Genomic DNA, 16,027 nt, shown 5'->3' with positions numbered 1-16,027 from the left:
CCTTTCACGCTCAAACAAATGAGCAATCCACTGAAAAGTACCCTAGGTTGGTGCATTGTTGATGAAGAGAGCACTGGTCTGGGGTAGAAAGGTAGCTTCTATAATCAAACAAATTGTATAAGATTTATGAGACAAGTAAAGCCATTCGTCTGGTAGTTGTAAGGCCACTATCAAAATCACATGAAAGGATCCTGTAAATAAAACCACATATATTTTATGATGTGGTTTTTTTCTACATGATTCTTTCGTGTGATGCAAACCTAGAGCTGTGTAACCAGAAACCACTAAATACAAACAAAATAGCTGTACGCTGTAAAAGTGCTGAGACAGACACCCTGTAAGTAAGGACACAGGCTAAGCGGGCTGGCATCAATTCATTCTATGTTAACATGAAACGCACCGTCCCATATATACAAACATGGTCGCACCGTCCCTGTGTAAGGGCGCGCAGCCTGAATATGCACCACTATCGCTCCGTTTTCCACATCCACACGCGTTTACATCAACTAAATGGGTGACCCCAATGGGGTACATCCTATTACCCGCCCTCACACACTTCCATGACACTCCTCCGGGTGTCTCTCCTACACACACACCCGCCCCTCACATCCTCAAACCCCCCTACGGGCGCGGCCCCTTTAAGACAGTCTCAGCCCTCGGGCGTCGTCACGTGATCATTCCTTTGTCCGGACATTCGGGTGGCGGAAACATCACAGGGTGAAGAAAATTCGGGTGTAGCGTCCAAAACGTTGTCTCACCCTGGAAAAGGCAGGATCCCAGGTGAGTAGCTTGGGGGAAGTGTACGGTAAGGTTACAGCAACTATGAGGTGACCCGGGGGGTCGCTAGTTGTGGTCCGGAGAAATTACAAGGGCAGATACAGGGGGCTTGGTAAGGTTATCCAGGCCGAATACAATATCACGGCCCTCAGGTAAAGAATTGTTAACCGGACGAAAGGGCCGCGCTCGACACACTTAACTGCTCCGCATGTTGGTTATACATCTGTTTTGCGAGGAAAATTGTACGGCGTATCCCCCGGTAATGTGGGAAGTCTAATGGACAGCGACGGCAGCCAATTAGACACCACCGTTGCCAGGGTTCCCTCCTTTCGATGAGTGGCATTTAGTGGATCCAATCACAGAACGTCTATATGGTAAATCCCTTTACCGGCGACAAGAGTAGCCAATCAGAAAGGTAGTTCGTCTGAAAGTACAGCTGTTTTTTTTCCCTTTTGTGACGGTTCAACCAATGGGCTGGCTAGCTCAAAAGCAGTTCTACTAGTACTAACCAGAGCTAATGGCAGGAGCTACAGTGCGATGTGCTGTCCATATCATCCGGTGATTAAACGTCCACATATAGGAAACTGTCAGAGATTATTGGCAAATTAGTGAATTTATAAGGCTATATTTGACATACGCATCCATTAGATTGTAAGCTTTGTGGGGTAGGGATTTCCTTCCTCTTGTCTCTAACACTTTATCCTTTATGGCAACTGTACTTTGTTTATTATTGTAATGGAGCTGTTCTATTAATGTATTATTCTGTTGTACTGTGCTGAGTACCTAAATCTATATTTATATTAAATTACCACCCATAAAGCCAGGTCATAATCATTTCTTTATATGGCACTGTCAAAGTATACAGCTCTCTGCAATAGTATAACAATACAAACAATTCAAAGGGAAGACTTGCAGTCTGAGAATGAATAATCATATGTAAAGTGGTTCCCTGAACACATTTACAATTACTTTCTTTTTTCTCCTTAATAATAATGAAGCAGCCTTGTTCTTGGCAATTAGGAACAGACTGATTTGCAGTTTTCAGATCCCTGCAACAACCGTTGTATAGCCTATATTAGAGAAGGTACTTAATTGTCAATTGGTGCAAAGAATGACTTTTTGCCCTCTGATGGTTTGGCCAGCCCTGCATATAATTGCCTTAAAGGGGATCTATCATGGAAAAAAAAAACATTATTACTCTCTCATCTCAGGGGGACACAGGCACTGGAGGGTTAACTTCACCTTCCGGGAGGAAAGGACACTAAAACAAGAACTTTGACAGCCCTCCCAGGGGCCAGCCTGCCTATCCCAGCAGGCTACACCCCCACCAGGAGGCTGTCACACCCCAGTTCTTTTAGTGTCCTCATGGGAGGAGGACACTCCCCTCAGGGGAGATTTTTATTTATCTATTATTATTATTTAATTATTATTTATTTATTAATTATTTATTTATTTTCTTCTATAGGTTCCCCTGGCAGGAATTCCGGTTCAGCTCCGGTTGATGCAGGGCAATTTTTACTGGGACAGGAGCTCCTGCTCTGTTCCCTGAGCCCTTAGGCACTTGGAGACAGGAGCTGCGGCTCAGTTCTCCTGGCTGGGGGCAGCGGTTGGATTCAACACTTCCACACCCCAAGCCCAGCAGTGGCTCTCCACTCTAACGCCAGCCATCCTGCTCCCTTGCCTTGGGAGACGAGCGGCAGGTTCTCCTTCTCACAGGGGCCATGATGACGTCATCACGCATGCGCGCGCACTTCCCCTCTCCTTCGCGCCGTTTTCTCCTTGTCTGGCGCAGTCTTGCAGCGCTCCCTCCTGATCTCCCGTCTGCCACAGGTCCCTTCTAGACCCCACAGGGCTCCATTTTTCCTGCACAGGCACCGGCAGGCTAACTTCCTCTTCCAGAGGCAGAGGGTTCAGCGTTAGAGGCTTCATCTCCAGGGACGGCTGACACCCCCTCAGGCCTGTGTGTATATATGTGATGTGATATATATATATATATATATATATATATATATATATATATATATATATATATATATATATATATATATATATATATATTCTGACCCTTGGGCTACCTTTTCCATATATATATAATTTTATATATATATATTCATATATATATATATATATATATATAAGTCCTGTGGGCGTCCGCACTCTATTTTTGTATGATAGCTGAGGTGCAAGATCAATTGTTCATTTGTAGATAGTGAGGAGATCAGCACACTCATTTTCAGATGAATCAAAAGTGCTTTTATTCAACACAGCTTTGTGTCCAACGTTTCGGTCCCCCTGGGGACCTTTATCAAGGATGCAGTGCTATACAGTGAAGTTGTTTATATACCCTCCCCCACATGTGAATTTTGGCGCCTCTATGACGTCATTAGTCCATATACAGTTGTTTTGGTTCCAAAAAAAGTCTCTCTTTTTCTCTATGTGCCATGTCCTTCTGTAGTTCCACCACTGGGTGTCAGTGTTGTGCTCCGGTGCCTGGTGCTATGTACATTTACTTGAAAGAAATACCCATTCTTTTGAAACAATGTTACATAAAATTGTTACATAAAAACAATCAGAGAGATAAGGAAAAACCAATTTACTCACAGATATTGCTGAGGATACTTTGTATCTGTTTTTTTGTTTTCCTATGGAATAAAGAATAGCGTCAATTTCAGCGATTATGCAATATGAAATGAGCTATGTAAAAAGGAGCTTTTTGTTGATATTATGCAAGGAAACAATTTAGTGTGAGTTGCCCATTAAGTCCCTTTGGCATAACACAGTTCAGCTCGTGTATCCAAAATGCCTCCCACCCAGAGGTGGTGATATGGACAATATATTGTTGAAACGGGAGGCATTTTGGATACACGAGCTGAACTGTGTTATGCCAAAGGGACTTAATGGGCAACTCACACTAAATTGTTTCCTTGCATAATATCAACAAAAAGCTCCTTTTTACATAGCTCATTTCATATTGCATAATCGCTGAAATTGACGCTATTCTTTATTCCATAGGAAAACAAAAAAACAGATACAAAGTATCCTCAGCAATATCTGTGAGTAAATTGGTTTTTCCTTATCTCTCTGATTGTTTTTATGTAACAATTTTATGTAACATTGTTTCAAAAGAATGGGTATTTCTTTCAAGTAAATGTACATAGCACCAGGCACCGGAGCACAACACTGACACCCAGTGGTGGAACTACAGAAGGACATGGCACATAGAGAAAAAGAGAGACTTTTTTGGAACCAAAACAACTGTATATGGACTAATGACGTCATAGAGGCGCCAAAATTCACATGTGGGGGAGGGTATATAAACAACTTCACTGTATAGCACTGCATCCTTGATAAAGGTCCCCAGGGGGACCGAAACGTTGGACACAAAGCTGTGTTGAATAAAAGCACTTTTGATTCATCTGAAAATGAGTGTGCTGATCTCCTCACTATCTATATATATATATATATATATATTCTCAGGTAAATTTTCAGGTGCTATGGCAGACCCCACCAGGGAGGGTCCTATGCTGCGTTCTACGCAATCTACTGCCAAGGTTCCTTCCGTGCCCAAGGTTTCTTTTCTAGCATGCGCCAGTTGTCGCGCCAGACTTCCCCTGGGTCACCCTGAGTCTACATGTACAGCATGTTCGCAACCTTCCCATGCCCCTGCTTCTACGGACAGCCAGGGTGCATCGGCTTCAGTACCTGAACCTCCCTGGGCAAGATATTTAGCAGACTCTATTTCTTCCCTTCAGGGGCTTGCGCGGCTCCCTGAGTCCTTAGACAAGTTCCTTGCCCAGCTGACTTCCCAACCTCCCTCTGGGGTAGCCGGGAAACGCAAGGTTTCTGACACCACCTTACTTCCGAACTCCGACGAGGAGTCGGAACTTGCAGAGGATGGCCAAATTTCAGACAGGGACTCTGACGAGGATTCCCATCGTGAACCAGAGGTTCCCCCAGCTATCTCAGACATAGACAGCTTGATTGAGTCTGTTCTTGAGACTCTCAACGTGTCTCCACCTGTCTCAGCCGATCCTTCCAAGGATCTTTTTAAGAGACAGAAAAAGACTGCTAAGTTGTTCCCTTCACATGACCAACTTTTTTCTGTAGTCAAGGATGAGTGGGCCTCTCCAGAACGCAAGATTAATCTTTCCCGTCGCTTTTCCCTTCTCTATCCTTTTCCCAAGGATGACACTGATCTTTGGTGCCTTTCTCCTACAGTCGATCCACCAATTTCCCGTCTAGCCAAGTCTACCACCATTCCAGTTCCCGATGCGGCTGGATTCAAGGACCCCATTGACAAAAGGCTGGAGGGATTCTGCAAATCCATATTTTTCGCCTCAGGTGCGGCCCTCAGACCAACCTGCGCTACCGCTTGGGTCAGCCGCGCTTCAGAAGTTTGGGATGATCAGCTCTGTCAGGTTGTTATAGATGGATCTGACCAGGCTTCCATTTTACAGCTGGCGGAGCAACTCAAAGAGGCATCTCAGTTTCTCTGCCAGGCATCCTTAGATTCGGCGAAGAAGATTGCAAGGGCTTCCGCCACTTCCATAGCGGCCAGACGTTTCCTCTGGCTGAAACATTGGTCGGCGGATTTGACATCCAAGAAGTCACTGGTCTCTATTCCCTTTGCAGGCAAGGTTCTATTTGGATACACCTATGACTAAGCGCCGGAAGGTGCGAAACGCGTAAGGTGGGCCTGGTGGGGTGAGTTTGTATCCGAATTTTAATGCTAATTTAAATAAAGAAAAATTTTTTTACTAAGAAAAGCCTTGGGACAATTATCTTTGGAACGTAAGGTTCTATTTGGCACTGAGCTGGATAAAATCATCAGCCAGGCTACAGGGGGCAAAAGTACCCTTCTTCCACAGAACAAGCCAAAACATCAGTCAGTTAATCGCCGTTTTTCTCGATTTCGCTCTTTTCGTTCCAAACAAGCTAAGACTCCAACCACAGAAAAGAGCGCTCCTTCGTTTAGAGGAAAGTGGAAGAGACCTGCCTGGTCCGCTGGCAGACAAACTCAGAAACCTTCCACCGACAAAACCTCCTCTTCCTGAAGGTTTGCCCACCTCCCGAATCGAGAGGGTGGGCGGGCGTCTCCTCTCGGCAGGTCTGGTCTCACTCCTTCGTAGATGCCTGGGTCCACGAAGTTCTCCACCAAGGTTATTCCATAGAGTTCCGACACCCTCCTCCGGAGAGATTTCTCTCTTCTCCCCCTCCATCCAATCCCGTACGCAGAGCAGCCTTCTGGAAGGCCATTTCCTCCCTCCAACAGGCGGGGGTCGTGGTACCGGTACCCAAGGAGGAGGAAAGGCAGGGGTTCTATTCCATCCTCTTCTGCGTCCCAAAGAAGGACGGAGGAATTCCTCCCATCCTGGATCTCAAGAAGCTCAATCGTTGCCTCAGACGTTTCTCCTTCCGGATGGAATCCATCCGTTCCGTCATTTCAGCAATGGAACCCGGGGAGTTTCTTTCCTCCGTCGATATCAAGGATGCATACCTTCATATCCCAATCCACAGGGCACATCATCGCTACCTGCGATTTGCCACTCTGGGGAAGCACTTCCAATTCGTGGCTCTCCCCTTCGGCCTGGCCACGGCTCCTCGGGTCTTCACCAAGATCCTGGCTCCAGTTCTAGCTCTCCTTCGGTCTCAGGGGGTATCAGTTACCCCCTACCTGGACGATCTCCTCATCAAGGCCCCATCAGCCCAGAGGAACCAGTCCGATCTGTCCCTTGTGATCCAGACTCTGCAACAACACGGCTGGATCATCAACTTCAAGAAGTCATTCCTGATACCCGCACAGAGTGATATTCTTGGGGACTCTCTTCGATACCCAGCTCTGCCGCACCTTTCTTCCAGCGGACAAGGCTCTAAACCTACGCAGCCGCATTCTCTCTCTAGCGGACTCGCCCTGCTCTCCTCTCAGATCTTGCATGCAGGTTCTGGGTTCGATGGTCTCTGCAATAGACACCATCCCTTATGCTCAGCTTCACACCTGTCCCCTTCAGCGAGCCATCCTGACACACTGGAATCCAGAGATAACGTCTCTGGACTCTCCCCTCACCCTCCCCACCCTGACGAGGACTTCCCTAGGGTGGTGGCTACAACCAGCCAATCTCAACCAGGGCAAGCCATTTGCAATTCTCCACTGGACCATCCTCACCACGGATGCCAGTCTCCGGGGTTGGGGTGCGGTGTGTCAGGGCCAGACGGCACAGGGCAGATGGCTCCCCTCAGAGACATCTCTTCCAATCAATGTCCTGGAACTCTGAGCCATTCGCCTGGCTCTCCTTCACTGGACAGACTTCCTCAGGGGCAAGACCATCAAGATTCAGACAGACAATGCCACGGCCGTGGCATACATCAATCACCAGGGAGGGACTCGCAGTAGGGGAGCCATGCAAGAGGCCTCGCGCATCCTCACCTGGGCAGAAAGGTACGTACCGGCCATCTCCGCAGTCCACATTCCAGGGGTGGAAAATTGGACGGCGGACTTCCTCAGCAGGGAAACTCTCGACCAGGGGGAATGGGCCCTGCATCCAGAGGTCTTCAAGTCTCTAACCGACCAATGGGGCATGCCAGAGGTCGACCTGATGGCCTCCAGGACCAATGCAAAGACTCCGCGCTTCATGTCTCGGTCAAGGGATCCAAGGGCCGTAGGGGTAGACGCGCTCACGGCTCCATGGCCGTTAAGCTTTGTTTACGTCTTCCCTCCTCTACCTCTCCTTCCCAGGATACTCAAGAGGATCAAGCAAAAAGGGGTCAGGACCATGCTCGTGGCACCATACTGGCCCAGAAGGGCCTGGTTTGCAGATCTCATCAATCTCGCAGAGACAGAGCCCATCCATCTTCCGCCTTGACAGGATCTTCTAAGTCAAGGTCCAGTATTCCACCCGAATATTCATCTGTTCCATTTGACGGCCTGGCTCTTGAGACCCTAGTCCTCAGACGACAGGGGTTTGATGACCGAGTGATAGGGACTATGATTGCTGCCAGAAAACCTTCCTCCTCTCGTATCTATTACAGAACATGGAGGACTTACATCGCCTGGTGTACCGCTCACTCTTTTCCCCCGCATCGCTACAGTACGGCCCGCATACTCGGGTTCCTGCAGCAGGGCCTCGACAAGGGCCTTCGCCTTGCCTCCCTCAAGTCTCAGATCTCTGCCTTGTCCGTACTCTTCCAGTTCAATATAGCACAGGAATCTCCCATTCGGACCTTCCTGCAGGGAGTTGTGCATATCGCCCCTCCCATTCGTGCACCAGTACCTGGTTGGTACCTCAACCTAGTCCTGTCGGCTCTACAGAGTGCTCCGTTCGAGCCCCTCGAGCACTTTCTTGCCGCTCGCCCTTCTTGATTTTTCACCAGGACAAGGCTGTGCTCCGGCCCATACCCTCCTTCCTGCCAAAGGTAGTATCGGCCTTCCACCTAAACCAGGACATCGTGGTTCCATCCTTTTGTCCACAGCCTAAGGGTTCTAAGGAGACTGCGCTACATTCCCTGGACGTAGTCCGAGCTCTCAAATATTATGTTCACAGATCCGAATCCTTTCGCAGGTGCGATGCTCTCCTCGTCATTCCTACAGGCCCACGGAAGGGTCTTAAAGCTTCCAAGACCACCCTTGCCAGATGGATACGATCCACCGGACCTACCAGATCGCTGGTAAACCTTCTCCTATGAGGGTCACGGCCCACTCAACTCGGTCACTGGTGACCTCCTGGGCAGCACGGAACATGGCGTCTGTGGAGCAGATCTGCAAAGCCGCCACGTGGTCTTCCATCCATACCTTCACCCGATTCTACCAGGTACATGTTGCCTCCTCTTCTGAAGCTGTCTTCGGTAGGAAGGTACTGCAGGCTGCCGTACAATCTTAAGCTTGATCTACCCACCCTTCTGGGGACTGCTCTTGAACGTCCCTCCAGTGCCTGTGTCCCCCTGAGATGAGAGAGTAAGATGGATTTTTGTCTTACCTGTAAAATCCTTTTCTCTCTTCATCGAAAGGGGGACACAGGCACGCCCATCCCTTACGATATCAAGCCTGGAAGTGGAATGTTCCTTGGACAGACTCTGTCTAGATCCAGCATCACCTCCTGGTGGGGCTCCCAAGCCCTGGTAATCTTAGATGTTTCAATATCCTCGTTGCGAGGACAACTGTCAAGTTAGCCCAAGGTTCATCCTTGGTCAGTTCTAGTTAATTCCTCAGTTATCTTTTACACTTTTAACGTTCTGGTGTGTGACAGCCTCCTGGTGGGGGTGTAGCCTGCTGGGATAAGCGGGCTGGCCCCTGGGAGGGCTGTCAAAGTTCTTGTTTTAGTGTCCTTTCCTCCCGGAAGGTGAAGTTAACCCTCCAGTGCCTGTGTCCCCCTTTCGATGAAGAGAGAAAAGGATTTTACAGGTAAGACAAAAATCCATCTATAATTTTCATCTTGCTGAAATAAGACAATTAAACATTCTGTACCATTTAAGAAATAATCAAGTTACTCTTCAGTATCTTCATGCTCTTTTCATGCTGAGGTCTAGGTCAGATTTTGATTGACAGGTAGGTCTAATACATCTTTTGGGGGGGGTTCCCTTTCTTAGCAGAATAACTCAAATAAGAAAATATATGAGCAAATACCGCTCTAACTCACCTCTAGTTGTCTGTGAATTGCAGGCAGTCCGGAAATGTGCAGCCGGGTGCTGGAATACCCTTGGTGTCCCACGTCACACTAGATGAAGAGGAAATATACATTTCCGCACACCGGAATACGTTAAAATCCAAAATCTTTATTGGTCCATTGTTAAAAGGCACACATCACGTCTAGCTTGACGCATTTCGGGCGCATGCGCCCTTAATCATCAAGTTAGACGTGTGCCTTTTAACAATGGACCAATAAATATTTTGGATTTTAACGTATTCCGGTGTGCGGAAAGTCCGTTTTCTCTTCTAGAATAATTCAAATAACCAACTCCATCACAAACCAAAGTTAACAAAATAACAGACTCTGGCAAACACCCTGCACACAGAGAAACAGTATTTCCATCGGTGTTGGTTATTTTTAAAGAGTGAGCACCTAGGTTAAGGGTGCTACCCCCACAAAGGATGTATTAGACCTAACTGTCAATCAAAAACTGACTCCACCTACTGCATGAAGACAGAATGAAGAGAGACAGATTGCTCTGAGTGGGAGAGTGAAGAAGAGTAACTTTATTATTTCATAAATGGAACATCATTTTTATTCTATTATATTTAGAAAGTTTCTTATTTCAGCAAGATGGAGCTTATATAAAATTTTCACTATAGATCCACTTTAAATAGTGTAACCACCACACCAGTGCTATTCAGACAGTCGTGGATGTATCTGCTTGTAATCCTCTCGGTTATTACTGTTGTTCTCATGGGACAGTTAACTGCAAAGTGTTGGACTTGCAACCTATTTTTCATACTGCCAGACTCAGAACTTTGCCTGTTGCAGGAAAAATGGTCCCCATAATGTTTATGAATGTTTTAGCTGACCCTTGCTCATGCTGCTTCTCCCACAGACCAATGTTCAATGCATGTTCGGTGATATTTATACAGAGTATATTCTTTAAGGTTGTCAGTTTGTCTCAGGCATTATTATTATATTATGCACATTATGCATTCTAAGCACAGTGTATGTCATTCATTCAGTATATTTTTATCTAGCATTTTCCACAGGATGGAATTCTCTTCCCACCACATCCGTCTTCTGCAGCAGTTGGATGAACAGCGGCGGAGGGATCTTTTTTGTGACTGTCACATTATAGTAGAGGGGCAGATGTTTAAAGCACATCGTAATGTGCTGTTTGCTAGCAGTGGTTACTTCAAAATGCTTCTGTCCCAAAGCTGCAGGGACATGGGTGAGCCAATCACAGCCACCTTTGATGTGTTTTCTGCTGATACCTTTACAGCCATTCTCGACTTTGTTTACTCAGGCAAATTGCCACTTTCTGGACAAAATGTTATTGAGGTTATGTCTGCAGCCAGCTATCTTCAAATGACAGATGTTATTGGTGTTTGCAAGATGTTTATCAAATCCTCATTAGACATAAACGAGAAGGATAGAGATGGTTTCTTCAGCCTTTCAGACAAGGACACTGACAGTAATGGTTCTGGGCTTTATGCTGCAGGTTGGAGGACAGAGAGCAGCCCAACACATACACACAAGACCACCGAGCATGGCAGCTTTATTGCTGGTTATAATTACCCCCCTCCAATTTCCTCCCGGTTGCAGCACCCTTTCTCAAAGTCCCCACGAAAACCTGAGCTTGTTCGTAAGCATCGTAGGCGCCTACTGCCAGAAGCTCTGACACCAGCGCTCAGTCATATTCCACTGGGTGACTTGGTGGGAGGCTCAACAGAGTGTATGCTGCACGATGAGGAGACAGTTGAGAGTGTGTCACAGGAAGAGGAAAGAACCCAAACACAAGTGTCCATAATAAGTATTAAAGTTGAGGATTTAGATGCTACATCTAACAGCTGGCCTGAATCTCCTCCGCAAGAGTCTCTGGATCAGGGTTCAGCTCTTCATATAACCAAGGCAGAAGAGCTGTACAAAGCAATGCCTACCATCTTAGGAGGAGTATCTGGATGGGGTGAAGGTGAGCAGACAACATGGTCATTAGATATTAATATCAAAGGGCCAATTTGGTTAGGGTGTCAGAACTAGAGGTCACATGTGGCAAAGCTGAGGCCCCTTTAGAAACAATTGAAGACAATGGGCCATTTTTTCAAGTCGTAAGCAAATTTCAGGCTTTGTGCCTGAATATAGACGTGCCAGATAATTAACATTTTCTCACTTCAATTAGGCACATTATTCTGCCAGAGCGGGTGATGGTATTTGATGCAAACTCTGCTTCTTCTGTATTTTAAACTCAGCTGTTATTGCTGTGTATTGTGACATTTTACACAGGTATGGGATCTGGAAACCTGTTATCAAGAAAGCTCTGAAATCTGGTCACTTTCCAAATTATCCTAGCTTAAGACAGTACTTAATATATTTTAGATTGGTTTGCTTAATGGCATCAATCCAAGCTGATGAAAACAATATTGCCTTTTGTTAAGTAGTCTAGAGGCATGGTGATTTAACCCCTTATTTGGAAAACCCCAGGTCACAAGCATTCTGATTAATAGGCCTCACCTGTATACATATAAAACATGCACTTTTATATATTAACATCATTTTCCCTTCTCCAGATGAACTAAGCTCTGGGAGGTTTAAATGCCCTTTCTGCACCCATACCGTGAAACGCAAAGCAGATCTAAAACGTCACTTGCGCTGCCACACAGGAGAGCGACCATACCCTTGTGAAGCCTGTGGCAAGAGGTTCACCCGATTAGAGCACTTGCGTAATCACTTTCAGACAGTACGTATCCTACACTAACTTGACATCATCCAGTTGTCTTTTAAGGGAAATTGTTAGATTTATCTCAAGAACTAATTTCACTGTAAATATTTATAAAATGAAAAAGGGTTAATGCTTTGATCAGAGTTAATACAAACATTGCAGACTAGACTAGACTCTGCCTAATGTCACCTTTCCAAGCCCTTTCAGCAAAACGTATTCCTGGGCCCCCCTTCTACAACTCACAGAATCCATAATCCATACACCTCTATATAACTACCAGGAAGGGTAGCCTCTTTTCTTTCTTCAGTTATGGGGTCTGTTTCCCCTTTTGTAATGTCACTGCATAAATTACAATAAAACAGTGGCAAATAATTTTAAGGATGGACAATGCTTGAATTATTAGAAAAGTGGAATTTACAGCAGTTGTCTGTTTCAGCCCACATTAACCAAGTATTTCCAAGTATCGCTGAGTTAGGTAAGGGAAAACAAATTAAAAAACAAAAACACTTTTGGTAGTTTCCCACACTCACTATACATCACACACATAATATAGCTAAGTTTAGCCCTTAGGTTTTATCTTTTTAAAGTGCCTATTACAGGAGTATTTTACCTTAAAATTAACTTTTAATATAGCATAAAAATTCTTAGAAACTTTATTGGTCTTCAATTGTTACTTTTTTTTTCTCTTTCCATTTGTTATTCACAATAACTCATAAATCATTTACACGTAAGTGAGCCCCAAAATACTTTCTTTAAGTGTATATCAAAACTCATAGGATGGTGGGTGAGCCTAGAACAGAACTGGCTATAAATCTTGAACTGCTAAGTTACTTGGCTAAATATCAAACATTAAAACTGAAAAAAACATTGAAACATTTGCGTCATTAAATGCAAAAATATGGCCACAAACTGTTGAACTTAATTCCTATCTCAGGCAAAAATGGTGCAACATTTCGCATTCAAAACTACAGCAACTGGTTTCCTCAATTCCCAAACAATTTACAGAATGCTCTTAAAAGAAGAGGTGATAAAACATCATTGAAAAAAATGCCCCTGTCAAAAAAAAATTTGAAACGTGTTACTGGAATCAAATTTAAAATGAGCAAATTATATAATTTCTCAGTTATATGTTGTTTTTCAACAATTTTCAATTAAATATTGCGTTTTAGTTACTTAACTATGCAAAATGATAGTGTTTTAATAGTGAAATGTAACACTGAGCTCAAAGATACATATAAAAGGTAAGTTTGTGAAAAGTGTCCAGACCAATAAATGTATCCAATGAAACATAGTATGAGAATATATATATATATATATATAATTGATTTGGTACTGGTACTGGTAGCCAACCTTTTACAAATTAAAATGAATTATGAATATGTTTCTCAATTGCCTCATTTGCTTATATGAATGCTTTTGAATGCTTGATTGGCCTGCTGTACATAATCTTGTGGTTAACCAGTTAATATGCAGCAAAAATGTCATATTCTTGCTTGGTATGGCCAAATAAAATTCATGGTCCTTGTACTCCTTTATTAATGTGTACCTTGTCATAGATGACTCTGAGGAGGCAGAATCTGTGTCTAAATCTGCCCCCATGCAGTCAACGTAAGCATAACAATGGTCTTCTCCCCTACTCTCCTTGCAGTTAGAGAGATCAGGCCCATCTAGGACTCCCAATATCCTTGCTAATCTTTAGGAATAGATAAAAATATGACCAGCCTCCTTCTCCACACAAGTTTGTTATAACAGCATTCTACCTATTCCATCAACTGTTTTATAGGGAACCAGTTCATGACATCCATGTGGCACATCTTATTTTAACCTACTGATGGCCAGTTAAGCACATTATGCAACATACAGTTCCCATTAATTTAAAGGGAAACTATTGTGAAAATTTAATATAAGCTTCAGCATACTGAAATAAGAAACTTTCTATATAAAACCAATTAAATATTCAGTACAGTTTCTGAAATAATCAAATTTAGCTTCTCTGTTCCTCTCTCGGCATCTGTTTCTCTTCATTCTCTCTTCATGAAGGAGTTGGGTGTCAGATATTCATTGACAGATCCAATATATCTTATAGGGTGGGATCCTTTTGCCTAGAAGATGTATTACAGTTCACTCTATTGAAATCACCAGACATCATGTCTCTCTACATGCAGAATTTGTGCAAAAGGCAATAATTTATTTAGATTTTATTTAGTTAGATTTTGTTTATACTGGAATTAGTTATTTCAATGAGCTCTAATTTATCTACTAGGATAGGAAGCCCCCCCTATTAGATATATTGGATCTAACTATGACTATCTTACACCCAACTGCTGCAAGAAGACAGAATGAAGAGAAACAGATGCTGAGAGAAGGATAGTGAACATAAACTTGATTATTTCAGAAACAGACTTTTTATTTGATTGTATTTAGAAAGTCTCTTATTTCTGTGTGATGAAGCTTATATTAAATTTTCATTTTTGCAATAGTTCCCCTCTAAAGAAGACATTAAACCAGCATAAGCTACCACAAAGCACTACCCCCCTTTCCCCCAAGTTGCAGGAGCCAGACTTTACAAAACAGCCATCCCCCATATGGTAGCTGTCATATTTGCCACATTGCTTGTTCTTCCTGGCTTTCTAGCAGCTATTCCGGGCAAGCAGCATATGCACTAGGAGCAGGTCAGATTCCTGTGCAAATGCCTGTGATCAGAGCTACGAACCAGAGCTCACTGATTGGGTGCTTTTTACCATAACTGAATTTCTTCTGTATTTTGCCTGATTTCAGATACACGAGGCTGGTAAACTAATCTGTCGGAGGTGCAAACTTCCTGTAACCAAAGTAACTGGTCGTGTTATTCAGGATGGGACAAGGAGGTACCGCCTTTGCCAAGCATGTCTGGCAGAAGCTGGTTTGGATAACGTCAACTTTGACTATGGAGAAGACCACCCATTGGTGTTGCCACCTGAAAATGAGAGGGAACATTGCTGGAATTTTAAAGAAGAAGGAAGGCAAGAAAATGGGAGTGAAGCTGCAGAGTCAGACCTAGTTATTCAGGAAGTGGTAGACAGTGAAGAGGATGAGTTGAAGCAAAAACAAGACTAAAGTGGTTTTGGATGGCAAAAGCTAAATTAAATATATAAATTATTTGTAGATTTCAAGACCTTTCCCATCACATAAGAAGGAGCATACATACCTAGCATTTCACCACATCGCCAGCTATTAATTTGTTTTCATATATTTGTGGATGCAGCACTCAGACATGTACACTCTTACCTACAATAACTTAAGAAAAATAATCTTCCTAATTACACTTCCTGGTCTAATGATGTCCTGTGACTGCCTGTATGTAATTACCAGTAAAGCAGTAGTCTACTATAAGATGAAAATATTTCTCCTACTCGGGGATTTGACTCTAGGACATTGTGAATGACAAAAGCCACAATGCACCTTGTCCTGTCTATTAACTAGTGCATATCACTCGAAAATGGAGAATGAATAGATTGATATGCCCCTATCACTAGACAGGATGAAGTACATTGTGGACATTCACGCTGAATCGAGAGACAGTTTTCAGCGTTCTGTAGTCCCTCCCACAGAATGAGAAAATGTTAGGGTGGCAAAACTGTGGATATCTTAAAGTATCCCATTTCCCCTAATGCTGGGACAGCAGACTATATAGACTTATATAGTTGTTATCTCTGTACAGATTATGAACAAACTCCCGGTTAAATTCCATTACTTTCCCTACAGTAGCTGTCTTCTTGAAAGTGAATTATTAATCTACAAAAACCAATAATTATTTTTTTCAAAAGCCAACAATGGATGTTTTAGTGAGACTAAGTTAAGTCTGTTACACATTTACATTTTACAATATCCATTTAACTTACAACATCTATTATAAAAGGGA

The 16,027-nt window shown here is 43.9% G+C and overlaps 1 protein-coding gene across 3 annotated transcripts; it reads left to right on the top strand.

Annotated features, from left to right (window-relative positions):
* Positions 1-262: 262 nt before the first annotated feature.
* zbtb8a.1.S (zinc finger and BTB domain containing 8A, gene 1 S homeolog) lies at positions 263-15,495 on the top strand. 3 transcript variants are annotated; one of them, XM_041582912.1, is made up of 4 exons: positions 263-1,192; positions 10,445-11,379; positions 11,975-12,144; positions 14,905-15,446. In XM_041582912.1, the coding sequence occupies exons 1-4, from the start codon at positions 1,149-1,151 to the stop codon at positions 15,220-15,222; spliced, it is 1,467 nt and encodes a 488-aa protein (XP_041438846.1). In that variant the 5' UTR covers positions 263-1,148; the 3' UTR covers positions 15,223-15,446.
* The last annotated feature ends 532 nt before the right edge of the window (positions 15,496-16,027 follow it).

This window comes from Xenopus laevis, chromosome 2S (genome assembly GCF_017654675.1).
Source record: "Xenopus laevis strain J_2021 chromosome 2S, Xenopus_laevis_v10.1, whole genome shotgun sequence".
Classification (NCBI taxonomy): domain Eukaryota; kingdom Metazoa; phylum Chordata; class Amphibia; order Anura; family Pipidae; genus Xenopus; species Xenopus laevis.
Note: the sequence above shows the minus strand (reverse complement) of the source record. Positions and strands in the feature narration are given on the sequence as shown.

Bases quoted from the DNA above. Each gene is read 5' to 3' on its own strand.
- zbtb8a.1.S (XM_041582912.1), top strand. From the start codon at position 1,149: ATGGTAAATCCCTTTACCGGCGACAAGAGTAGCCAATCAGAAAG. The intron at 1,193-10,444 runs GTAGTTCGTCTG...ATTTTTATCTAG, and splicing joins AAGAGTAGCCAATCAGAAAG to CATTTTCCACAGGATGGAAT. The intron at 11,380-11,974 runs GTGAGCAGACAA...TCCCTTCTCCAG, and splicing joins AGTATCTGGATGGGGTGAAG to ATGAACTAAGCTCTGGGAGG.